Source organism: Gopherus flavomarginatus, chromosome 12 (assembly GCF_025201925.1).
Source record: "Gopherus flavomarginatus isolate rGopFla2 chromosome 12, rGopFla2.mat.asm, whole genome shotgun sequence".
Classification (NCBI taxonomy): domain Eukaryota; kingdom Metazoa; phylum Chordata; order Testudines; family Testudinidae; genus Gopherus; species Gopherus flavomarginatus.
The window spans coordinates 31,679,454-31,706,297 of record NC_066628.1 but is presented as its reverse complement, the minus strand read 5'-3'; the positions used below and the strand labels follow the sequence as shown (position 1 = coordinate 31,706,297).

General features: G+C 43.5%; 1 protein-coding gene across 1 annotated transcript in view; it reads left to right on the top strand.

Moving 5' to 3' along the window:
- The first annotated feature begins 1,967 nt into the window (after window positions 1–1,967).
- HS3ST3B1 (heparan sulfate-glucosamine 3-sulfotransferase 3B1) overlaps window positions 1,968–26,844 on the top strand; it is a 44,880-nt gene continuing 20,003 nt past the window's right edge. Inside the window, exon 1 of the mRNA XM_050919378.1 lies at window positions 1,968–2,516. Coding sequence (XP_050775335.1) covers window positions 1,975–2,516 — 542 coding nt within the window. The 5' untranslated portion in view covers window positions 1,968–1,974. The remainder of the gene's footprint in view (window positions 2,517–26,844) is intronic.

Genomic DNA, 26,844 nt, shown 5'->3' with positions numbered 1-26,844 from the left:
TAAATACAGTAGCTCTCTGCTCTCTGACTGGAGGCATCTTGCTGTGCCACGAAGCAACACAACACAAAACAGACCGATCTGGCCTCCCGCAGAAAAAAGAAAATGAAATCGTTAAGCGTGGGGCTAATGCACCAATGTTTATCTATTTTGCAAGTCGAGCTAGGTAGGTCTAGTTGGTTTTGCAGAAAGAAAGGAAGGAGGGATAACATGGCATGACAATATTTTTCGTTCTAAATCTTGGGAGCATTTGTCCATGGGATGTGCATTCTTCTGCCCTCAGTGTAAATATAAAAAGCCTAACAACTGTATCGAATTTATCAGCGTATTTCCCCCTTCCCTTCGTGCAGCTAAGGCACGTTACTTCATTAAAAAACAAAACACAGCTGAACACCCCCGCTAAGTACTAACGTCATTAGCTCCCCGTTTGTCTCTCTCCTTGGCTTCGTCTGCGGTTACAGTTAAAAGTCTCTGTCTGCAAAGAACCCTTTAAAGTTCGTCGCCCCCCATGAGCAACACCCCCCCCCCCGGCTAGGGCAAAAGTAGGGGAGATGGAAAGAAAAACGAAATGTTTCCAGTGAAGGTGGAGCGGCTCCGAAAGCGAAGCCCCCAGATGGCATCTCCGGGCAGCAATTCGCCAGGAGGAGAAATGAATGGCCTCCCGTGAGGTAGTGCCGAGGTCCGTGCGCTGCAACTTGCCTGCACTGCCCCGGGGAGCCAGGTTGGTGCAGAAGAAAGTCCCTATGGTTGGGAGCAGCGCTATAGATTATCGGAGGGAGCCCTATATATTGCTGGAGAGATAGCTAGCTGTATGGCTGACCGCAGGGCTATATACAGTACTTTTGAGAGAGTGTATAGATCAGTGGGGGAGGGCACCATATATATTGCTGGGGAGCCATATACTTCTGGGGGTAGGGGAGCTGCGCGGATTGCGGGGGGCAGCACTGCATATATTGCTGGGGAGCGGGGGTCCCTATATATATTGCTGGTGGCAGAGCTCTCTATATACACATCTGGAGGGTGGGCGCTGGAAGCAGCACTGGCTGCTGCGAGGCGTCTCCTTTCCTCTTCATCCACTAACCGGGTCCCTTCAGCCAACTCAATTCATCATTGGGTTGATGACCTTCCCCGGACGATCCCTGCCTTCCGGAGCCAGTATCCCTCCCCCCACTTCATAACCTCCCTGTGTGCGCGCGCTCGCAACATCTGGCTGCGTCTTGCTGCACATCTGGGCGGGTAACGGGGCTGGCTCCAGTGCGCAGCCCAGGCTCTCTGGCTGCGTGGCTGAGCGAGGAGGAGGAATGAGTTCGGGGCGGGGGGTTGCTGATCCATTCTCCCCTTCTCCTCCCTTCCACCCCGCACTCCCCCAAAGAGCCTTGACTCCTCAGCCGCCCCTGCCCCTTGAACGGCTCATTAGCCAATTAGAATCACTAATCACCCCAGCCACCCCCGGCGCCCCGCCCCTCCGGAGCAGCCTGCATTCCCGTTGGCTGCCTTGCTATCAACAAATAGGACTAATTAGCATAGGGAGCCAGGCTCTTATAGGCCACCGGGGCTGCCTATCACGGGATCCTGCTTCCCACTCCTCCTCGCCGGGTTGAGGGGCTGCCCGCTGGAGGCCGGCGCTCTGGCAGTCAGGGGGAGGCTCTGCGAGGGGCCGGTTGCCTGCACGCTCCGGGGGAGCAGCCGCTGGGGCAGAGGCGGCGATGCTGGGCGCGTCGCGCGGAGCCTGCTGAGTGACTTGCCCTGGGGCAGTGGCCGTGCGCCCCGGGGAGCGCAGCATGGCGCCCCGAGCCTCCCCGCGCTAGTCTCTCCCGGGGAGCGCAGCCCGCCTGTGCGCTGCCCAGCGCGGCTCCTGAGCGGCTGGGCAGAGGGGCACCCCCGCGCGGCGCTGGGGCTCGACTGGCGGGGCCCGGGAGCAACCCCCGCGGCGGTGCCCGTGCGCTGAGCCATGCTGCCCGGCGCGCAGGCGGGCATATGGGACAGCGCCTGATCTGCTGCCTCGATGCGCCCAGCGCCTTGCAGCCGCCGCCGCTCCTCCCGGTGAGAAGGAAACTCCTGCTGCTCTGCATCATGCTCTTCCTCTGGCTCTACATGTTCTACTCGTGCGCCGGCTCCTGCGCCTCAGTGCCCGGCCTCGCGGGGAGGCCCGCTGCCGCTGCCGGCTCTGGGGAGGCTGCCGCCACCGCTGGAGCGCACGGAGAGGGTCTCCAGGTGCTTTCCAAGCTGCTGCGCCGGGCGCCTTCCGGGGGAGCCAAGGGGCTGGCGGGTTCCGCTGCGGCTTCCCCCTCGGAGCTGCGGGAGGAGCAGAGCGCGGCCCCCGACCCCACCAGCCCCATCTCCAGCTTCTTCAACGGCTCCGGCACCAAGAAGCTGCCGCAGGCCATCATCATCGGGGTGAAGAAGGGCGGCACGCGGGCGCTGCTAGAGTTCCTGCGGGTGCACCCAGACATCCGAGCCGTGGGGGCCGAGCCCCACTTCTTCGACCGCAACTACGAGCAGGGCTTCGCCTGGTACAGGTACCCCCCTTACCCCCACCCCTCTCTGTGCCTCCCGATGCGTGTGCGTGATTGAAAGTTTAACCTCCTCTGGGGTCACTTGCACCCATAAATCACCTTCCTCTCCCTCCAGGCCATTTCTGCTTCATTTCCCCCTCCAGGGGAGGGGGGGGGTTCCACTTGCACCTTTTGTACAGATCCATAATTTATAGCCGCAGATCAGCAGCGGGAGTCACTCCCCTCCTCCCCCCAACTCTGAACATGCAAGAGATGCTGCTCCCGGAGCTTTCCCTAACTTCGCTCTTTGCAGCAGAAAAGGGTCTAAATTAGGTGCAGCTCCGGGTTGGATTTTGCCCTGGCCCATGCTAGACCCATCCAGTGTGTATTTTTCCATTTCTAATTTCTCCAGCCGGACAAGATGTCCTGCAAACTGCCCTCTGTGGAAATGGGTAGGGAGTTCTGCTTTTTTTTTTTTTTAAACCGACCTGTCCCCTGGGGATTCCCATTACCGCAGAGACTCGAGGGAAAAAATGCTTAGAAAGTTTATTTTTCTTCTCCAGTTGCCGTGCAGTGGTTTTACTGCTCTCCTGTCGGAAAGTGGGATTGTTTCTTTCTTAAAGCGATATAGAAATTGTAAAATAAAATAAATTAAAACAAAATAGTGACTTCTCCCTCCAATTAAATTTGAATCCTGGAGAACCATTCAGCTACTTTCTACTATCCCCGCATGAGGGGGCGAGCTGCACCAGGGGACTGCCCCAGAGGGGAAGCACTTTGATTAGACCCGTTCTTTGTTTCTAACAAATCGGCGAAGGAATCCGGGGGTATCTGGCTTATCGAAGGATCGGGTACACAGATTCTGCTGCTATTTCATGCAATAGCGGTCTGGGCCACGGACTTCTGCAAGAGCAGGGTCTGCCCATAATTTGTAAGATTACCCCGAACGGTTCGGGTTGATTTTCCAGGTCAGGCTGTTGACTAACAAGAAGTCGAGTGCTGTGTCCCGGTTCGGTTTCCTGAAGGCAGCTCAGCTGTTGATAAAAAATCCCAGATAAGGCAGCTGAGAAGGTTCCCATAATTTAGAAGATGGAAAGTTATTTGCTGTCGTGACCGATGGGGCAATGCAGGTGCCCCTTCCCATCTTGTACCGTTTCACCAATAGCTGCGATTTCAGGTCCGGCATTTGCCAGTATCCATATAAACGCGCCCCCAACTTCAATTCCTCGCATGTATTTTTGGCGCCTGTAGTTTGCTTTGGCAAGACGGGGTTTGATCGCTGCGAGGAGGCAGCTTTAGCATGGAGCAGGGATGTAGTGATCTCTGTTGGGAAGAAAGGGACACTGCAGCATCTATTCCAGCGCATCAGATCCTTCTCGGCTCCTTTGCAAAAGGGAATCGATCAAAAACTCCGGTACCGCTCCGCGTTAACTCGAACCAATACAATCCAGATTTCTCTGAGCGTTTGCGAGACACGTTGTTTGGTTTTATCGATAAAATAAAATAAAACTCTGATTTTGGGGGGCCTTAAAATAAATTTTGATCATGAAAAGTTTTTTTGGGGGGGAGGAAATACTTCGGATGCACCAGATCCTTTTTGTTCGCAGAAAAGCAGTTAACTGTCTGGATTGAAACGGATCGCAGCTGTTCCCGTGGTAGATTTTGTTATTTTATAGTGTAGCCGGTGTTTAAAGGCGTTGAGGTGCGAACTCCAGTTCGCAGTAAATTTATTAGTTTAAATGAGATTAGCCTCGTAGTGTTGGATAATCTGGGCCCGATTTGCTCGCGGAGCTGGGAAATAAATAATCTCAACGGTGGAGTTCCTGACATATTGCCGCTGCTTCGTGTCATTTTGCACCGCGTCCCGTTTAACTTCTGCGGTCCAACTCGCTGGGGCTCAGCCGAGCTGAACAGCAGTGGGAGAGGAACAATCTCGTATTAACGCTTTGTTCTTTCTCCCCGCTTGCCTTGTGCTGCCCAAATACGGGTGGTGTCTCTGAATTTCGTTTAAAACTGTTTTGGCAGCAGGGTTCTAAAAAGTCCTATCTTCAGAACAAATACGAGTTGAAAAAAATCGCCAAAGAGCAAAATTTACAATTTCTTCAAGTGGGTGTGGAAGGGAAGGACTGAAGAGAGAGAATGCAGCTCCCGGGAGACTAAAGTGCTTTGATTGTCCTCTTTTCCCCTCCCCTACTTAATTCTTGATTCTTGAATTTTGCCGGATGATGAAAGGCATCTTGTGCACCATGGCCCAGGCTGCGAGCTGCCTTGCTTTACCCTGGAGCTGCATTACAGGGGTGTTGGGGGGGGGGCACCGAGCGGCAGGTGACGGATCTGTACAGAAAATGTAGGGGAGGAAAGTTAGCCCAACTTCGGGGGGGAGGGGGAGGCTGTTCACCTGCAGCCTTCATCTGCCTGGTTCCCTTTTCACTAACTAAACTGCGAGCACGATTCCTGCAAAGCCCAGTTTTTGGTGCTTTATGACAAATGGAAAGCGAATAACTTCCACTAAATCCTAGGAGACAATGGAGTCTGACTAATTGAGAACTAGCCCCGATTTCGCTTTGATGGGAAGGGATCGATAACTAGCTAGAGATTAAAATGCACTTGAGTGTACAGGCCTGTCTAGTAAATCTGTATCGTGTGTATAGACAGTCACACAATCATGTCATTAAATATATAGACCTACGATTTTTATGTATGAAGAAGCCTGGGTGTATCTTAAACAAAATCAGTTGTCTAATTCTACAATAGTCAGATTTGATTGTCTTGCAGTAAATAATGTAAATCATGAACTTCACACTTTTATTTGTACTTGACTGCTTTGTAGCTGTAGATTCACTTTCTTTCTTTTTCTTCAAGGGGGGAAGAAAATTCTTAATTCTAAATCTGGTTAGCTTTTGAAAACACATTCAGGCATATAATGTTCTAACTCCAGAACAGTGACTTTATTAAATTAAGGAATGTTTCCATTTGAATTGGAGTAATTAATTTAATCCGTAAAGAAAGGTGAAGGTATAATCTGTGTCAGCTGGAAAACATTTGGTGGGAAAGGAAAAAAATAAACTGTAAACTAAGTGAAAAATCCAGTAGCACCCACAGTGTGTGTTAGGGATGTTAGTTACAAAACCCTGTTAATGTTGTATATTTCATTCTTTGGTGGGTTTTTTTTTAAGTGAATGGGTACTTATTGATTTCAAAGAGGTGGTGGAGTTCAGCAAAAGGAAATACTTTATTTTGTTGCAATAAAACAAATCAAACTGGCTATCCTCTTCCATTCAATCTTTCCCTCCTTCATTCAGGAACATGGTACAGAAGTCAAATCTATTTTTAACTCAATCCTGAAACCCATAAGTAGACACTGAAGTTAATGGGGGTTCTGTGTTAAGACTATGGAATCTGGCCCATTCAAAGTCACTTTAGGTATGTGTTTAGGACTCTTTTTGAGAGGGGTGGTGATGATGATAAAGGTGGAATTCTTTCTTCCTTCCAACAACAAAATTAAAAGCACCAGAATGTCAGGTTTTTGTTTTTTATTTATTCAGCAGTTCATTAATTTCCTTAGTAGAGCATAAGAGGAGATTGGTGATCTTAGCACTGCTCTGGCCTTCAAGGGAGTCAAAACAGGTTTCTTTCTTGTTTTTTAATATCCTCCCTAAACTAAACACAAAATTAATGAGCAAAACTGTCAGGGTGACAAGAAACATTAACTTCTACACTAGTGTCTGCTGAAAGAGCAGCATTAAGATCCTACTACAACTGGGCAAGATAATTGCCTGGAAAGATATAACCCCCTATAAAAATACTGGGTTCTCTCCCACCCCTATGCTCAGTCATGCACCTTCATTTCTCTGCTCCTTCTGCAATCTGCTGTGGGTATAAGGTCTGATCACTGATAACCTATTAACCTAATTAATCCAAAAAATTATTCAAACTTGGGAATTTTATTTTAATTTGATTTAAATTTATGTTCAGTGTATGCATTTATACTGTAAACTCTAAACTAAGGTCTATTCTCCCCCCTGCGCCAGAACCAATAGGATTAAAAAATAGATGAAGAGTTTTTTGTCTTTCTCTAGATCTTCTTTGTTAATGCGCTCCTGAATCCCCATCTTGTTTCAAAGCAGTGGTAACTTAAATTATTGCAGGGGTTATGAAAAATAATGCAGCAACCTAGCCCATAAATAGGGATGACTTGTATTTATACATCATATAAACAGGGGTGGTGGTCTGCTCCTAACATTATTAAAATAGGAGGGAATGGAAGAGGAATTTATTACCCTAGATCAAGGTTTAGACTAATATGTAGACCATGTGGCCTATGCTGTTGTCTGTTCAGGATATTCAGAAAAGTTATTGCCTGACATGTATAAGGTAGACTTGAGGGGCTGTAATGTTGCAGGTTGTCTCTTCAGCACAAACTGCACTGCTAACAATCAGTTAAGTGGGTAATGGTTTTATAGTTTGTTAATCCCAAGAGCTACAGTGGCAAAGCAGAGGAGGAGATTTGCATTAAGCATCAGAATTTAATTGTAGTTCCACTTGGCATAGCAAGGCACCATTAACCTAAACAAAAGAGATTTGTGGGTGATGAAGCTCATTAAAGATGTTGATTTGGGTGATGTTCCCCCCCTCTTCTGTTTGCTGTGATTCAGAACTGCTGTGAGAAAAGAAACAAAACAGTCATGTGCCCCCATAATCAGGTTTGCTTTAGACTACGACTGGAGTGCTTCAGATTTTACCTACTTTATTCACTCTCATGCTATCCCAGATCACTTCCTCAGAGCTGACATGCTTTTGAAGATGAGGTGGAAATACTAATTAAAGGCTTTTGTTTTGAATGATTCTTCCCCCTTCCACCTCCCCAAATCAGTATATAACATGTTATTTGCTAATCTTAGAGGGGAAAATTATTTAGTTAATATCTGTATCTGTTGTGCAAATAACCTCAATATAGTGGAAAACAAGCTAAAATTATAGCTGCAGGTAAATTACAAATTAAGGTTTTAATAGGAAACTTAAAACTGAAATATTTTATACAAACCATGAATACTGCTCAGCTTCTGGACATTACTTTTTTCCCCTCCACTTAACTTTCAAGATTTTACATGTTGCTTTGACATGTTTAAATACTCTTCTGCTATTGAAACACGACTATATAGCGTGAACATTTTAGCAGAACCAAATCTTTATTTTGACCATACTAAAAATTATAGTGGTATCGCTACAGGATCTGCTGTGTGCTTTGTGACAGAACGTGGTGGTGGTGGTTAGATCTGTATGAATTAGGGGAGCATTCATTTTGTAACTTTGGCATTAAGTAGTTCATACACTAATTCTCCTAGTCTCTCTCTCTCTCTCTCTCTCTCAGGATTAGTTTCACCACTGAGAAAGTGCTCAGATTAGTCATTTTGGGAAGCAGAATGAAGATAATTAACTACACTGCAGTTGCACTAATGGGGGTAAAACTGGTTAGATACCAGGTTCAGTGTTATGTGAGTGGAGTTTCAGAGCAGTAGAAGATTTATGAACACTATCTTCAGTGGCACTGGGGCTGGAATTGCATGGTTGCAGGTAGGAGTTCTTCAGTTCTAAATCTTCTATTTTAGGGCCTGGTCCTGAAAGCACACACACAATTTACACACAAGGAGGCAGTGGGACTACTATAGAGTTAAAAGGATTGGGGCCTTAGAGAGCAGAAATCCGTGCTTTATAAAAATCATAGTCCTGCAAGCACCTGCTTAACTTTGCACATGTGAGTAGTCTCTTTTGGAGCCAATGGAACTACTGTTGCCTAGCATTAAACATGTGTATAAGCAGCCTGTAGGAGTATGGTGAAGATTCGCATGAATATTTCAAATCAAGATTAGCAAAATACTGATGTTTAAAGAAACTTTTTTCCCAGTGTAAAGGAATACTAAAAACAGAATTTGTAAACTGAGTTAAATTTGAAACCCTGTGAGTTTAGGTAGCAGCTGTGAAGATTTCAAGCTCTCCAAATTTTAATTTGAATGCACTTTGAGAGGGAGACTCCCACCCTCCAACTGCTGTTAGCAAAACATAAAATAAGGTCACAATGTATGCTGCAGTGGTTACCGAGAAGAGGAGGAGGAGATACAATCTAGCTAAAGTCTCTTTTTTGAAATCTCTTGCTATCAATTCTGGGATTTCAGCAGCATACTGCCAACCCTACAGCAGTTAAGGTAAAATAAAAAAGCAAACTGTATTTATAATACAGTATTCTGAAATGAGAACCTGCATGTTACAAAACAGAAGAGCTGTCAAGATTTATTAGCAGAAATGGTGTTGAAGGTGTTGAACTCTGTTTTTAATTAGGCATCTAAATTAGACCATAAAATGGTTGATCAATCTTTTACAAGTGAAGGAGGAGGAAAATAACTAAAAGTAATTTAATCATAAATGTTATCCCAGATGCAGTGAGTTGGGAGACTGTCAATATTTAAAAGACACTTTTGCTTTACATTTGGAAATGCCAGTATTCAGTTTATTCACACTAATTCTGAAGCGATGCATTGGAATATAAATTCTTTTAATAAGCTTCTGTGGGAGCTCTACCCCCTTACCTTGTAAACGCTTGTGTAACTTTTTATGCAAGTGGGACCATTGATTTCAGTGGAATGTGTCTACCCGTAAAACTTTGTCACCAAAATGGCTTGAGATTGGGAATTTAAGAACAACTTTTTTAAAAAAGAATTTTGGCTTCTAAATCACTAGGCACATTTGCAAATTATACTGGAAAGTTATTCATGTGCTTAAGTGTTTGCAAAACTGAGGGCTAAGTTTAGCACTTAAAAATGAATATTGTAATTGGAAAATGAACACTGCAATTGCCAAATAGTTTCACAGTTAATAAATGTCACAAACTAAAAATCTGACAGCATATCACTTTTTTTTTCATTAAAAAACTTTTTGTAAATTTCCAACTCTGATCCAAATAAGCTAAAGGGATTTGACCATATAAGTTAGAAATAAGATATTGTCTCCAAACTCCCACGGATTTGACTGAGCCTCAGCACTTTTCAAGGTCGTGCATATTTCCATAATCTCATGTTTTAAATTGAAGTTAATGTCAAAAAGGATAAAGAGCTATAGCTGAATGATAAAATTTCTTATTTTGTCATTTGCATAACCAGAAAATATAAATTGCTCACTGTTCAGCTATATACATACTATCTCTTATTCTGATGATACTAGGAACGCTTAAAACTATTCACAAGTAGCCCCACTGAAGTCAATGGGGCCTCTTGCATTTGTAAAGTTACTCATATGCATAAGTGTTTGCAGGATTGAGTCTTTGTTGCACAAATCCAATTGTCCAGTTTTTAAACTACTTCTTGGTATATTTCTTCCTAGCAATATGCTAATAGGAATATTTAACCCTGGGGTGGTGGTAGATCTTTGAGGAATTGGTACTTTGTTTTAGTTGAGAGACAACTTTAAAAAAAAGTTTTTGTTTTTTAAAGTTTCTGTTGACACATGCAAGACAGAACTTTCTATAGAACTTGCTTATCTAGATAAGCTTCCATTCTGGAATGGTATTTGTGACTGATAGTATTTAATATCTTTTTTTTTTGTCTGAACTGTTCCTTTATAAATTATATGGTATATTGACTTGAAGGAGAGGCAAAATGGTGGGTTTTGTTTTTCTTCTGCTTAACTGTTTGCAAGATAAAGGGTTGTTGAAAATCATGTTTGGTTTCACTTTTTCTGTGGCAAAAATAAAGCAAAATCGGATGTTGGGAAATACAGTCCCTGAAGCAGCAAAGTGATAAGAGGGAAAAATTGAATGGATTTTCAATAACAAGATAGCTGGAGATCCAATAGAAATGAATTCTGTAAGCATGTTGCATTTTCTCTGGTAATTAATGCAGCATGTTAGCGGCTTCAAATGAGAATATTTACCATGACAGAAGAAATATAAGTAGTATAAGGAATTTTTGATATTTAATAAGCTTCCCCTTTGAGATTATCTTAAAAAATTGAAGTGTACAGCATTAACAACCTTGTGTGTTTGTGGAGGGGAGAGACAAGGGAATAGCCTCTTGTGGTCTGGTATATAGTGCAATTGCTGCCTTACAGGACTGCCAAAAAACTAACTTCTTGCAAGCCTAGAATATCAGTTCCCTGATATTTTTAACTATTTTCTCTCTATTTTTATCATTGGATTCCTTCTTTTTATTTGGGGCAGTAATAATACTCTTAATAGTACTAAGAACTGAAGTCTCTGTTACACTTATTGTGAGACAACCTATACTGCTTGCTGGATTATTATCATTTGTTATTAATAATTTTTCTATCTGCCATAGGGCTGGTTTGCTGCAGTGCCAAGCACCTCCTGCAATGTGCTGAATATCCCTAGTCCCCCACTGAATTTTCATTTAGACGAACAGATTGTAGGCTTTGTCTGTGTTAGGAAAGTGCCCTAGTGCTGTAATCTTAATAATAGCACCATAATGTACAGTGCTCTGGACAGAAACTGATGGAATCCTTGCCTTGGAAAGCCAAGTTTTAGGGTGTGATCCTCTTGCAAGTGCTGAGTCCCTAATTTCTGACTTTAGTGAGAATTGTGGCTGCAGGTTCAGGGGCCTGTCTGGTTAATGTAGTTTCTTTATTTCAAGCATGGTAATAACTGCATTTATAAAAATCTTCTTGGATTACTTGGCACTTAAGGAATCCCAGCTGAGGATCTCCATTGTGTTAGGGTGCTGCTTCACAGTGACTCTGCGGAGACTTGGTGAGCTGTGAACTTCCTTACCATAGGAATGTCCCAGTTGCCATAATGAGAAATTTGTCCTGTTGTGCCCTCGAGTACCTTGTCAGATCAGAAAAGGGGGTGGGGGGGATGATCTAGAGTAAAATCCCGGCCCCGGTGAAGTTAACAGCAAACTTTCGTGGACTTCACTGAGGCTGGGATTTCACCCATAATCGCTGCAGCAAGATAAATTCCTGCATTACAGTGGTAACAAGTGTCTGGTTCCAACACCTCTTACAGTATATCTTTGCAAACTATTGATAGAGCAACAAAGATCCAGTGCAGCCAGGTGCTGAGTGCCCTCCACTACCACTGACAGCATCTCTGAGGGCACTCAAACCTTGCAAGATCTTGCTTTTAAGGATGCAAGGGGTCTCTTACGATAAACTTCAGAGTGACCTGGATTGGACCGGAATTTCTTTGATTAAAAAACTTTATGCATATGAATCATAGCATCTGTACAAAGAAGGCAAGCTTCTCTAGCAAATGTCGTTGAGTTGCACTTAAGTGGAATGAAGGCTACAATTTTATTTTTAAATAAGGCTTTGTTCGTTCTTTTTTGGATGGCTTCTCCTTAACATTTTTATCCCTTTGGGATCTTTGTTCGTTTTTCTTTCAAAAAGAAATCACACCATTATTCAGCTTGCCTCATACTGGCTTAAATCAGTACCAAAAAAAAATCATTTGTCGAGGGGGATTTTTCCCACCCACTCATTAACGTTTGCAGGCAAGAGTCCAATAGGAGTTTAAATGGGACTATCACTACTTCTGTCTGTTTATTAAAAAAAAAAGCTCTGCAAGGCACTTATTGCCTCCAGTCAGATCCTGACAGACCCAAATGACATTGTCTTAGTGACTGTGTGGAGTTATGAAGAAAATGGCCCCAGAAAGGAGGGGTGGACTGCTATGATCAGTCAGCAAGGCCCTTGTGTTTGTGTGGGATCATTCCTTTAGATCTGAGGAGGGTTGAGTTGTTCAAACAGATGGCAAAGATTATTCGTGTTGCTGGGCTTTCAGTGCGCTACTCTGTTTCAAGCACATTGCCTGATATGACGCACGTGATGAGTTCTTCCCAGCACGATGCTGAGAGGAGCTACATTGTCTGCCGTGATCAGGTTTCATAGCCTCACCTGTTGAGTAGTTGAACTTTTTCAAAGTTGACCATGCGTTCCGGGGTGTGTGAGAGACTTATTTGGGTGGTGGATCTGCCTGGCTAATCTGATTAGTGCGATACTCTGTGGCATGTCATGGAACATTATGCTAGCAATTGGCATCAAAATAATTGGAAGAAAATCCCTGGTGCTCCATATCTTTCATTAAAGTTGACAAAGTGAACTTATGCAGTTGAATATCTTCTGCTGCTTTCTGGGAGGTAGAAGGCTTTGACACCTACATTTTTTCAAATGACAAACTTTTTTTTTTTAATTTCTAGATGTGTTATACTGCCTAAACAGTTCTTTATTCCTTACCCTGCAAAGTGCTGAGTACCATCATAGTCAAAAAGAAACAAAATTGAGGATGTTGAGTACTTGCCAAGAGCAGGCTTTAATTGCTCAATTGACTTAGGATGGAATAACCGCATAGACCTTGGGCTCGTTGTAGTAAGAATGAAGTATAGTCATCTTCCAGCATGAACACTCACCTCTTGTGTTGGCATGAATGCCAGTAATCAGTGGGTTGGGGGATAATTAATAGGCCAGGTCTGTGTTGGACAGTGGACATGTGGGCTCCAAAAAACAACAAATACCAGGTCGTGTTATTTCGGCAGTTTAATGAGAAGGTCAGGAAGCTATCAGTTGCTACCTGTTGTCAGCATGCGGTGTTTGAGGAGTGACTGAAGTGATGCCTGTGTGATTGTATATTAAACTTTCAAGCATAATGTTACATTCAAAATAGTCCCAGAAATCAAAATTGCAGAGAAGTTTACTTATCTACTCTCATTTATGCTCCCAACAATTTCACATCTCTTTGCAAGTTTAAAATCACTTGTATTGTAATGTTACACATAATTTTAAAAAAGCTTGCAAAGAACGTCAAAAGACACAAGTGATAGCAAAATCTGCCCCCCGCGTGTTCCAATCTAAATGGTTTTTTTTTTTTTTAACATCACCTTCTAAGGATCTGATCATGCAATTTTGATTCACATGACTAGCAACACTCCGATAGTAACCAATATTGGAGTCTAGATAAACCAAATATCAAACACGAGGCAGAAGACTTGACTGGGATACACTGCCGCAGGAGTAATGAATAGCTTATGAAAATTCCTTTTTATATCCATAGTACATGCATGACTTGATGCAGATCAGCTGTACAGAGCATGGTTGTTAGCCACAGCATAAATGGGGAGGGAAGAAAGCTTTTATGCTGGGCAAAACACATTTAATTAAGCAGGTTCCCATCTCAATTTTTGTTGCCAGTGACAATATTTAAATGACCCTCAGGCACCCATTACCGTGACATAAAACCATTAAAAATGAGCAACATATTAGTTGATCAGTCACAAACAATGCCCTCATCGATCCTTGTGCTGCCATTAGAAGAATTTTGCCAGGCAAATGCTTGCCCCAAAATGATGTATTTTGCCTCCTGCTCTGAAGGTCAGTACACTTGGGTTCTGATGGACCAGTGGAAGCAACAATGTCTAGGACCAGAATCCTCCTCCCAATAACACCCTGTTCCTAGGCCTCCAGGGTGTCTGTCTAGGGACAATAAGGAAAAGCTGTAAGAGAACCGAATTCCTACAACCTTTGGTGCACAATGGCATCCTGGATTATCAGTAAATCAACCTGAAGTCCAGTCCAGTTCAAATAACTAGTGTTGGGTACTGCACTTGGCCCAGATTCCTCAGCCGCTTACTGGTTTTACAAATTGTTTCTCTTTTTTAAAAAGTGCCCTTCACTCCTGCAACTGGTGGAAAAGACCCATGCTAAGAGGGGTAATGGACTAGAGCGGGGTTCTCAAACTGGGGGTCAGGACCCCTCAGGGGGTCATGAGGTTATTATAAGGGGGCGGGGGTTGCGAGCTGTCAACCTCCACCCCAAACACTTAACCTCCAGCATTTATAGTGTTAAATATAAAGGTTTTTTTAACTTATAAGTGGCGTGGGGGGGGGAGGAGGTTCACACTCAGAGGCTTGTTATGTGAAAGGGGTCACCAGTACAAAAGTTTGAGAACCACTGGACTAGAGTGAAACTGATCCTACCTAGAGTGCTGTCAAATGCTCAACATAAACAGCTGGGGGCGGGGGCAGGGTTTTTGCTTCCGCAAGCAGTGCCAAAAAAAAAGCTGCAATCGTGACCTGCAGCTCTACCACCACGGCTTCAGTCTTCAGCGGCAATTTGGTGGCTGGTCCTTCACTCCGAGAGGGAGTGAGGGGCTTGTCGCCAAAGAGCTGGACCTGCCGCCCCTCTCCGTTGGCTGCCCTAAGCACCTGCTTGCTGGGCTGGTGCCTGGAGCTGGCCCTGGGTGAGGGTGGGGGAGGAGGACAAGGAAGTATAATTATTTCTTGACTCTCTCAGGCCCAAGAATTTTGGGCCCTGATCCTGCAAGCATATATGCATGTGCCTGACTTTACATATGAGTAGCCCTGTTGTAGTAGCTGCAAGGGTAAAATTAAGCACACACATGCATATTTGCAGGATTAGGGGCTTAAATGTTACTTGTAGTAATAACAGCAAAAGAAACTTCAGGCAAAAATGTGTAGTGACTCTTGATATTACCCCGCTAACACCCTGTTGTCTGTCCTGAGGCATGTAATTCAGGGTCTAATCTTGTGCCTGTTCAAGTTTATTGAATGGGATCAGAATCTCCCTTTAATTAAAATAAACTTATTTCCAGCTGCCTTCAATTCTATTAAATTAGAAACAGTATCAATGATTTTTTTCTTACAATCAAAATGTTCATTAAGTAGTAACAAAATGGTTATATACATTGTCTTACTGACAGTTAACTGTCAGTAAACCATGAGCCTAAAATAATCCCCCAAACCAGTCCAATTAAAGGTCCATTTTTTTTCTCTGGGTGGGGGGGAAGGCAGGGGAAGAGACCCTCCATCGAGGGCCAGCTCTTCACTTAATGTTAACTGGCGGGTTGAAGTCAGTGGAGCTGTGCCAGTTTATATCAGCTAAGGATCAAGGCCCAGACTGTACTAAATCCCCCCCCTCCACTCCACCCCTTAAATTTAATCTTCCATCCAAACTGACAAGTGGCTAATTTAATATTGTGCTTAACTAAGTATAATGGGGCTTTTGCAAAGCCTTGCCCAAGTAGTCTTTACAATGAAATCAGTGGGACTGTTTGTATAAGTAAGTTTTACTCTATTAAGGAGGAGTCCTAAAAGATCAGGGCTCTAATCTGGCTGGTCTACTAAGGCAACACTTCAGCGTCACTGTGTTGGATTTTAAAAAATATGTAAATAACTCTTAGGAGCACAATTCCCATTGGAAAAACTCCATTTTATTTGTTTAGATTGGCATGTTCTACCTGCTCTAGTAAGGATTCCTAGCTGGTCTGTACTCCAATTGCTTGTTCTGTCAGTTAAGTGAGACCAGCATGTTTGTGAAGGTAGGGGAGAGGATGACTAAATTCTGATCTTCCTTGCTGCGGGGCCTGATCCTGCGCTACTGCACGACTGGCCCTGTGACGAGCAGAACCAAGTATCCCTGGAATCAGCACTTGAAATCCTCTTGCAAAAAATACCTTTAACATGTAAGTAACGAGGGGATACGCTTTTTAAAAGCCAACACTGGAGCTGTAAACATTAAGACCTGATGCATGGTAATTGAAAAATACTTGCTTGAAGTCCTCGGTCACAGTGAGGGTTTTGACAGAGTAAGAAATGCAGGATTGGTTCCTTCACATCTATTTCTGTGGACATGAATATATACATACACTTTGCAACAAATATATGCAACCCTTGGCTTTTGTAATGGTTATTGCATAATTTTTTAAAAAGGGGAGAAACACCTTGAGGCTAGTTGCATCATGTAAAAAATAACCTCCACTATTTTGCAAAGCTGCAATCTGTCTCCAGGGAGGTGAATAATAGTTTTAATGACATTAAAAATGTGTTGTATATGTATAGCTCTTCAGTGGAACCAATAATTTGCACTGATGACCAGGAGATCAATTACTGGATTATGCAAACTAGATACTAGATTAACAAACCATTCAAAAGAAAACATTGTATCAATGTGTGTGGTATTTACTTATTTTTACAAGCATCATTCCATTTTTAAACTTAGAGTATTTCATAGGGATTCTAAAATACCTGGCAACTTTGGACCAATTCTGCTCTCAATAACAGTGACATAAAGCTGGAGTAACAGAAGTGAAGTAAGAGATAATTCAGTAATTTCTCCAGTGTTTAGTGTAGGGTTAGGCCAGTGGATAACAAAATGAAGTGTTTATTAATAGACTTCACTGCCACAGTTTGCACATTTCTAAACAAATATTTAATAGCTAAGGCCAAACAGGTGTTTCCATTTTACCATCTGAATTTTCAAATCGATTTAAGAATTGTGAGGTTCTCCTGTAAGTAGATTAACTATTTTAGCCTTTAAACATCAACATAATTTGTCTTTGTAAAAATATATCTTCTGTGTTTTTATACCCAGGAAACTAGTTGCCAAATAAACTAATTATAAAATGACGCTGCTGGTGGTATACCAACGATGAGCCTACTCCCATTCTTAGTTAAAATCAGTAACCGAATTCCTCTCGACAGAAGTGAGTCTAAACGCCTCACTCTGACACTGCCCTCATTGCCGGGATATGCAAACAGTGCTGGAAATGGGCCTTAACCTGGACTTACACAATCCAGTATTATGTGCTCAGGGGCTGCAGCTGCTATACCAGGTGTAACTCCAGAGTAACAGTGGTGAGTCAGCGCTAAAAATGGGACTGAATGGCTGAACTAAGTTTCAGTCCTGCATTGGTGCATGTCTCTATTCGTCCGTCCTTTGATATTATCTTAATACATCCAAAGATCTTATAACACTGATCCCATAGCATTGCAATGTGCTAGATGGTGGGGTTTTGTAGATCGGTTAGTCCCTGACAGTTTAGTGGTTTGGGATAAGATTTCCCACAAATTCTCATGACTTCCGCTCCTCAGTAGAGGCACCAGTGAAAACTTTACCTCAAGCCACTAAACTGTCAGCAGCTAACAGGTTAAAGTCGCTTTTGAAAATGAGAGTTAGGCTTTTAAGTCAGAGGAGCTTGTAGAAATTTTACCCTTGAGCTAGCTGTATCTTTGGGGTCCATTTTAATTCATTGTCTTTGTTGGAATTAATGGATGGAATGGATCCTAGTATAGAAAGTGAGCCTGTGTTAACCACGCACTAAAACAGAATGTTGGTATAATAGATCTCTATACCAGAATGCTAAGTGCTCTGCTGCCTGGCAGAATTGCAGGCTGAACTTATTAGTGTTGTAAAGTTTTTTTGATTTGGCTTTTACACTTTCTGTGGGAGTGGGTGGAAGGGGATTGTAATGTCTCTTCCCCCTCCTCCTTATCCCCCACCATCAGTGTGTTAGAATTTGACACACAATTCTGTGAGCAAATTTTTGTTTCCTTTTATCACCGCTTTAGTAGCAAGTGAGCAGGAGGTCAGTCTGATGTTTCTGAAAGGCTGAAAGAATCCAGTTAATGGGGCAGAGGGGAAGTTTAAGAGTGGAACGATCCCTTGGGAGGAGTTGTCAGACTTGCCATGGATCAGGCTCAGATAAAACTGAATAGCAGGTTAGCATGTCAAGCCAGGTCTCACTGCAAACTGATATGGGGTGCAAGCTCTAGTTGTCTGTCCTTAAGCTTGTTAATTACAGGTTCTCTTTCCTCTGTACTACCTGGATCTGTTGTGGAAGGTGGAGCCCTCTTCCCCTGATGCTTCTGCAGGGGTGTGTGTGTGTTGTACGTTGCTTACTTCTGGCAAACTGTATCCTTAACATTACAGCTATTAGCTCTCCCAAGAGAAAGCTGAAGTCACACAGATAAAGGTAGTATAGTTAATTAGGCTATGTATAAACAGTAGGCCCAGGTGGTCTTAAAGCAGATTAAGAACCTGTGAATTTTCTGATTTTTTTGTAAACAAGGTATTGTATCTTTCCCCGATTCTTGCGTGCCAGCTCCTATAATTGCCACAGATTTCATCAGCAGACTTCACTGGCAGCGTTAAGCCGACTGCAGGATTGGACAATAAATGGAGCTCTGTAAAGTCTCAGTTTTGGTGAACTTTTCTAGCTAGTTTCACTTGTTTTGTGACCACCTATTTAGTGTGATTTCCCCCCCCCCCCCCCGTACCTATAAGGAGCTGAATAGTAAGTGGCATCATTGCCCTCTACTGGAAGGAATCAAAACTGCTGAACTTGGGATCATATGCCAAATACTGTTAATAGAGAGCAGGAGTTTCTGATCTTTGCATGACCCAATTACCAAGGTTATTAGGTAGCAAAGAGTATGCAACAAAACCCTAGTGATAGAAACTTGTTGGTTCAAGGTTTTAAAAAAAAAACAAACCTCTCCCTTTTGTGTGCCTAGGATTTGGAGATTGCTGAAGGATTTGGCAAGTTTCCTGCAGACCTTTTGGGAACCCAGCCCAGATGTTGGGTTGGTGGTGAAACCTGAAACTTTGAGCCTAGCAAATATTTATGTGGCTTGTCTGAGAAATCTTTCCACTTTTACGTAATTAAAATATATAATTCAAATCCTTATTTGTCCACCTGTACCCAAACCCAGGAAAACCTTGTTCATTGCAAAACTCAAAATGAAGTATTTTTCCATGGCTTGAAGGGCAATGCTTTAGTTGCTCCTGAATTCAACTGCAACCCCCCCCCCCCAATTCCCCAAAACTCCATCTAATAAAGAAAACCACTGCAGGAAATGATGAACTTAAACAAAATAGAAGCAATGTGAACAGCCAGCCATGGGATGTTAATGGACAAGGTGGTGAACAGTTCTGTGCAAGCCTGATTCTGCTGACTTTACTTAAGTAGAGTAGTACCTTACTCAGCAAATAGTCCCCATTGATTTCCACTTGAGTAAGGGTGGCAGAATTGGACTCAACAGGAGATTGCATTTTAACATGGTTAAAGGGTGCTCATGCATTTTCTTTCCCATTTGCTTGGGTTGACACACAGAGCACTAAGCATTGCACTGCAGAAACCTATCTAGGTTCTTGTTGTATGCCTGCCACAGAGGAGTGAATGCCTGGTGATTTGTCAGTGCTAGCAATGGATAATAAAATACAGTGACTCTAGAAGTTCCATCCTTTGTTTCTGTGCTTGGTTGTATGGAACTGGGTCCTCTGAATCTGAGGGAAAAATCAGGAAGATGAACTGAAGGGCTGGCTGCTGCGTGGCCTTTTCAGATACCATGAGTACCAAAAACTCCTGTGCTGGCTTGCCATGGAGCCTCCTTAAAAACTCCTGCACAGTGCTCCTCTGTGCAGCTTAAAATGCTGAAGCTGTTAGAATTCTGGGGTGCACACGAGGACAACTTGTTAGTGGTATGTGGGATCTCTGGAAAATACCCTGCACTAGATGGGTTTGTAAATGACTTCTGTGTAACGTAACATGACCACAATAGAGCTCTTCTGCTCCGTTACTCACGGTTTGATTTTTGAAGCTGATCTGTCTCAATTATAAGTGCCACGGCACATCTACATCCAGCAGCCGGAAGCTGAGAGAATAGGCATTGTATGTGGCTGGTTCACAATGGAATCTTTTCACTCCTCAGCTCTAGTGTGGAGGCTGATGGCTCTGTCTCATTTGGGATGCTATAAGGTAGAAAGATCAAAGAGGGGTGAGTCAATTACAATTCAGATTTGGTTCATCCATATGTTTGGGTATTTGAAAGACTTCAGTGGTAACCAGTCTTATATCTCATATGCCCATTGATTTGTTAATCTGACACTTGCTTTAATCTGAATTACAATGGCTCTCATTCAAACTGAGCAGTGTTTGGGAGGAGGGAGGAGTCATGTAACTTGGGCTTTACTAAATTCTTGCATACAAGCCCACAGGATTCTTAATAGCAAAATTGTGGCTGAAGGATTTAGGAGTAATTTTGAGATGAGTAATTTTTTTAAATTCTATTGGAGCTATGGGTGAGGGTACAATAAAGAGAGATGAGTTTGCACACATACCCATCCCACAATGTTGCTAGGCTGCTGTTAATTGGATGAGGTTCTGACACCATGTAAGTACCATCTCTGGGTGCAAAAAGCTGAGAAGGCATGTGGTGGGTGTTAGTTATTTGACAGAATCAAAGTATCCAACTGGCTCCATGAGTCCTTAACCATGTATTCGATAGTGTCCAGCAAAGACAGCAGGATGTGATCTATCCTGGTGAATAGGATGAGTAGCTAGTCTTTTAAAGAGATGATCTGGGTAGCCCAGAAATAAACAGCAAGAAGAACAGGCGTGTGTGCATGTGGATAGTCCAATAGACTCACTCAGTCCGTCAGATCACTGGTATGGAAATGCAAAGTCTTTCATTAAAGTATATAGGTCTCATTACATGAGCACACAGCAGAGAACATCTTTATGGCTGAGTCCTCCTTAAAAGACCCCTTGGCAGTGTTGAGTTGACTGTTTATTTTGGATCTACTATTTACACCACGATCATGAGCCCTGTAACTAATGGGAGGAGGAGGTGCTCTGCAGACACACCTGCTTAATGTTTCTTATTGGTACCTGTCCTGCTTCTCTGGGAGTTTCACTCTCTCGCCATAGGCCAATTGTTTTCATCTGATCTAGCATGTTTTAGCTCTGATTTCTCTGTGGACGACATGCTTCTGACTTCTTGTAATCTCATGAAGCTGTAACTTTACTGGGCAGCAATCCCGTACTCTTTCTGAAACTTAATCATTTTTTTAAACTCTTTTTTTTTCTATTTTTGGAGGTTGGAGGGGGTGGGGAGGGACAAGGTGGGGGCTTGCTTGGTAAGTAGATCTTGCGGAGGTGATCATCCAGCACTAGACTACTTTCCAAACGTGCCCTGGACCTGATCATTTCTTTTGTTTACAGCCATGCTAATTTAATGCAGTGGCTACTCCCTTTATGACTGTAAGCACAAATCCAATTGTGAGTGATTGGAGAAGGCAATCCCATTTGTATTAAAATGCATTTAGGGATCAGCACAGAGGGTCAACAGTGTATTAATTTCCTAGATCTTTTATTCCAGAGCATAGCAAATATAGTTCATCCTGGCATAAGTACATGCTGTCCAGGTCATATTGTAGTTAAAGGAGATTTAGACAGTGACCTCTTCAACTCCACCCTCCTAGTTTAAAAAAACAAACCCCCAGACCTATCCTCCTTGAGAGCAGAACATCTGGCCCTCCTGGAGGGGGAGAATCTATTGCATGCCAGCCTATCTAATTAGTGCACTAATGTGTAAACATCTTGAGCTGCTTTATTGGCTGAGGTTTTTAGAATAATGAAAACCCTGCAGTGGAGCTGGTCAGCCAAGCCTCTGCTATAAGGACACCTATGGCTGGCAATCTGGAACTAAAGCTCTGGAGAGAGATCCAGATTAAGCATTTCCACTTCTCTAGTGCCTTTCATCTAAGGATCTCAAAGCACTTTGCACACCTCAGTAAGCATGCCAGCACTCATAGCAAGTAGGCAAATAGCACAACTGGTTGCATACAAACCATGTGTTTTTCCATAAATGTCATTATTCAGCAATTCACTTTTGTTATGCAGCCAGTTCTCCAGCTGACCAAACCTTTGCTGGACAATTAAATCAGTGAATAAAATTTGTCACCACATGTAATCACTGAACAGCTTCATCCAGTAATCTTTGGCTCCTATTATCCCCACTCTACAGGTGCAGAAAATGAGGCACAGCAACGCAAAGTGACTTACTGCAACTGACTCACAGTGCTTAACTTTGATTCCTTTCAAGGGGTTGCTTTGAAGAAGATAACTAGCACCTGCCCTCTGAAAGTCAGGTCCCTTTTTAAGGTATCGGGTTGGGCACCTGAAAATCACTAGTTGCTCTTAAACCTTTGACAGTGTGTCTAGCTTTTAACATTGAGCGTCCCGCCCCCCCCCAATCCAAACCTTATGGATTTCCCTGCATTGCTCAGGCTCAGCATTCATCAGTAAAACCGGCTCTCATTCAACAGCCAAATAGGAGTTCATTACCGGGGGTGCTCAATGCAGGGAGGGCGGCTAAGACCAGCAGAGTGAAGTGCTGTTGGATAAATTAAAAATCAAAAGCTGGTTCTCCTGTATGATCAGCTGGGGGTTGGGGGTGCTCAGCTTCCCTCTCTCAGCACCTAGCCACCATAAAGAAACCAGTCAGTGGCAGGCCTGTCACATGGCTGCCACCTTGTAGCCAGTCCCGTTAAGGGGTCTTAACCTCACACAATTCCTTAAGTGGCCTCTTCTCAGCAGTGTGGCTACTTCTGCAGTTAAAAACACCCCTTCCTTTTATCCAGGCTGGAGAAGGGAGTCTGAAGAGGAAGGGATTGTTTTCATTTGGAATTACAGAGACTAAGTGTGAGAGGAGGAGGAGGCAGTGGAGGGAGGAAGAGTTGAGGCTGTTAAGGGTGGCCTAGCCTTTGCGAGTCCAATGACTGAACGCAGCTCACAAGGGTTGAAACAACTGGTCTGGGGGAGGCAGGAATCTCCTGCTGAAGATGGGAACAAAAGGGATTCAGCCCGACAGGAACTTTATGTCAAATACTCATCTTTCCAGAAAGCTGCTCCCCACATGGCAGACCATGCAGCATTGTTCCTGCCCATTCACGCTGTTCCTCGAGGGGAACTTGCCCCTTTTTCATGTTGCTTGTTCAGAGATTTGCTTTTTCCCCAGGCCTGAAGTCAACTGAATGAAAGAGGACCCCAAGAGACATCGCAGGAGGCACTGAGCATGGCACAAAATCCATTATCTTCTGGCTCTGGCAAATCTGAGCTTGTACAACTTCATTATCAGGATGTCTGACACTTGTTCTAATCAAATACAGGAGCTGGCTAACGTTCATTGGGTTTTAAAGACTCCCCACCCACCCTGAAGACAGATGAGACAATACATTCCACCGAGTGCTGCCTTTGCCAGGATCAGTCACTAACCATGAGTGTGAAAGGTGGGATGCCTTTATGCACAGAAAAAGGGGGCTAGGGGTGGGTGTCAGCTCTAGATTGATTAGAATTGCACTTCTTGATAATGGCAAGGCACCAGGAGACTAGGCATTATTAGAGGAAACTTGACAAGGTGGTGAGAAATAAAGTTTCCTGGCAAATGATTTGAGCTGCTTTAATAGTTGGGTAACAAAGGGCCACATTACCTGTACAACTTCTTGCCCAGTTGTCTCAGAGCTAGGAACAGATTAGTGCATTTATGTGTGTGCTTGTGGCAAACACAGAAAGGGCTCACAAAGGGACTTGGGTTTGATTCATTTAGGTAATTAGGATACAACGCTGAAACTAAGACTCAAAAAAATGAGCAAAACCTGTTTGTGGTGTTTGCTCACATGTGTGGTGCCTAAGCCAGGGAGCTTTCTAAACTGAAATTGTCTCTGGTTAAAGATGAAACGGGCAGTTCTGTGCTCCCCCTACCATAGCTCTGGAACCAGGAGATGCAGCAGAGGCAGGGTTAATACACACCTGCTTGCTTTGCTCTCCTGCAGCATGCACTCAGCGCTAGGCTGACTTGGGGGAGTAACTCAAGGGCGAACCACTGGAATGAGTTCTGTAGTCTGGACATGCCCTGTGTCTTGTTCTCATTTGGAAGGGACCACCACTATGTGGGCAGAGGAGAGCTCACTTTCTATGGCTTATTCAGCTTCTAGCCCAGGGGTAGGCAACCTATGGCATGGGTGCTGAAGGCAGCACGTGAGCTGATTTTTCAGTGGCACTCACTGCCCGGGTCCTGGCCACCGGTCTGGGGGGTTCTGCATTTTAATTTAATTTTAAATGAAGCTTCTTCAACATTTTTAAAACCTTATTTACTTTACATACAACAATCGTTTAGTTATATTATAGACTTATAGAAAGAGACCTTCTAAAAACATTAATGTATTACTGGCACGCGGAACCTTAAGTCAGAGTGAATAAATGAAGATTCGGCACAGCACTTCTGAAAGGTTGCCGACTCCTGTTCTAGCCTCTCTGGAGCTGGCAGTCACAGCAGTGTCAATTAGAGCCTATTGCAGTGGCGCTTTTGTCCTGTTCAGTTGGTGGTTTTGTGTCCATGTTCTTAGCCCAAATGGTGCCTGTGACCACAAGAATAATGCAGTGTTTCTTTGCAGGGACATCACTCATACTTAAGGCCAAAGCACTATTCCCCTGTTGTGTCCTCCCGTGTGTGGCCCCCCCCGAGTTTATCACTCCAAGTGTTCCACCCTTGCCGATATATTATTTATACATATAATATTATTCTGGAGCTGTTTGTTGCACTTTTACTATAATGAAGGTGCCTCAGTCATGTGTGAGCTATTTTCCAAGTCTAATTGTTTTTAGTTGTTAGGAAACATATATGCTACTTGCGTTGATTCAGTAACAACCATTGCATTTTTTTTAACCAGAGTTTTTTTCATTTTCCTACCAGTGCAAAGTGTTTGCTCTTAACTCTGAAAGAGGCTACCTCTGTTAAATAGTTTTGTGAAGTGTTCGGCTTGTGATACAGCTGCTCGTGTCGTGTTAAATGTCACTTTGCTGCTCTTGACACTTCACCTTGATGTCATGTGAACTCTGCTGGGTTAGATACTAATGTACATTCGGCTGGATTTTTACATACTATGTAGATTCTGCTCTCCACTAGATGCATGTGGAACTCCTATCCAGGCTTGACAGATTGGACTCCTACATGAGCCATCTCATTTGGGCATCCCACAATTTCAATGTGCTATAGAAATGCAGGATATTGTCTTCAAGGACCAGCATATAACATCAGTGAAATACAGCTACCTCGGGGGTGAAGGCTGACAGGCAAGCACACTGCATGCGCTCAATACTTGGAGGGGAAACTTCACAATAAACTTACAACTAAAATATCCATAGAATTTTTAATGCCTTGTGGGAGGCACAAGACCATAGCTCCGTAAGCTCTGAGCCAAAGGGGCACACCTAGTGAACAGTATGGTGCTCAGTGGGTTTGGCTAAAGTCAGTGGCATTACATCAGTGTAACTGAGCCCTTAGAGCTGTTCAGAAAACCAGGGAGAAGAAATTGGTGCTACTTCATTTAAAGTGTTTTGTCTTGTTTTTCACTGAATTTTTTGACTAGTTCTATTCAGAAGGGTGAAGAGCTGGATGAGAACCTGAGGTTCCATGGAATTTACCTTTCCTTTCTTAGTGAGAAAGGGACCCATGCACCTCCTTGAAACACTGGCTTCAAATGGAAATCCACAAGTGGCCCCCATGTAGTATGAGACCTGAGAACAGATCCTCAGTGGTTCTATGACAACTGACTCCAGCCAATACTTTTACCCCAGAGCGTTAACAAACTTATTACTTGGCTCACCATTATACTAAACCCTAATGTTTAAGGGGATCCATTGTGTGTGACTACAAGTAGAAAATGCTTCTAAGCAAGCATCTTATTAACCCTGTAGTTATTTGATACTTTTGTTACAAATAGACTCTCTTGGGATCATGGGAAGGCAATAATTTAAACACCATACAGATGAGTGGTTGGTGACTGGTTTTTTAACTCCTTGTCTGACTGCATGGTGCTGTGCTTAGATTTGAAGGAAGCAAACCAGTCCAAGTGAGCAGTTTGGCAGTTCGAGGGCTCTTTGCTCAGTTTATGCTTCCCCCCCCCCATTAAGAATGCTTATTGTGAAATCTTGACATGTATTCTGACAGCACTCTCTGCTCTCCTCTGATTCTCTGCAGAGGTGTTTGAGATGCAACCATTGGCAGAAGATGCAGAACTTACAACCCAGGGCCTCTAAAATCTGCTGAATTTGCTGCAGTTTTGGATCACTGGATAATAATCTGCATTTGCAGCCATTTTCCACTGCAGGCTCCAGGGAAAGGTGCAAATGAATTGTAATGAGACTGTGCCATTGTTTCATGTAAGCAAATCCACAAATGATAGTTTCACTTGGTTCAGGCTATCTGAAGATGTAATTTTTTCTTTGGGGAGTGGGGAAGTGTGGTCTTGTGTTGAAGAGGGATATGGGCAAGGAATTCCAGAAATGGAGGTGTCACATGAAAGACTTTGGCCTTGTCTACACTATAAATTTGTCTTGCTTTAATTGTACTGGCACAGCTGTCCCTAGCATGGATGCAGTTATCCTGTGAAGGTGTTTTTATATCAGTGTAGCTACTCCTGTACAGGATGGGGGATAAGCTATACCAGTTTAAGGCTTCTTTATACTGATAAATGCATCCATGCTAGGAACTGTAGCGATCTGGGAATTACACCCCTAACTCATACTTGTACCTGTACAAGGACTTTTTAGAGCAGGCCATAGCAGAGTGCAATACAGATGAGTCTGTTCCAACTGCTGTCATTGCAAGCTCAGGCACTGGCCCTCTCCTGGCTTATTCCTCTGTGATAAAGTTGTCGTATCAGGCTACTAATGCCCCTTCCCTCTGTCCAGTGCAAAGACTGGATGCTA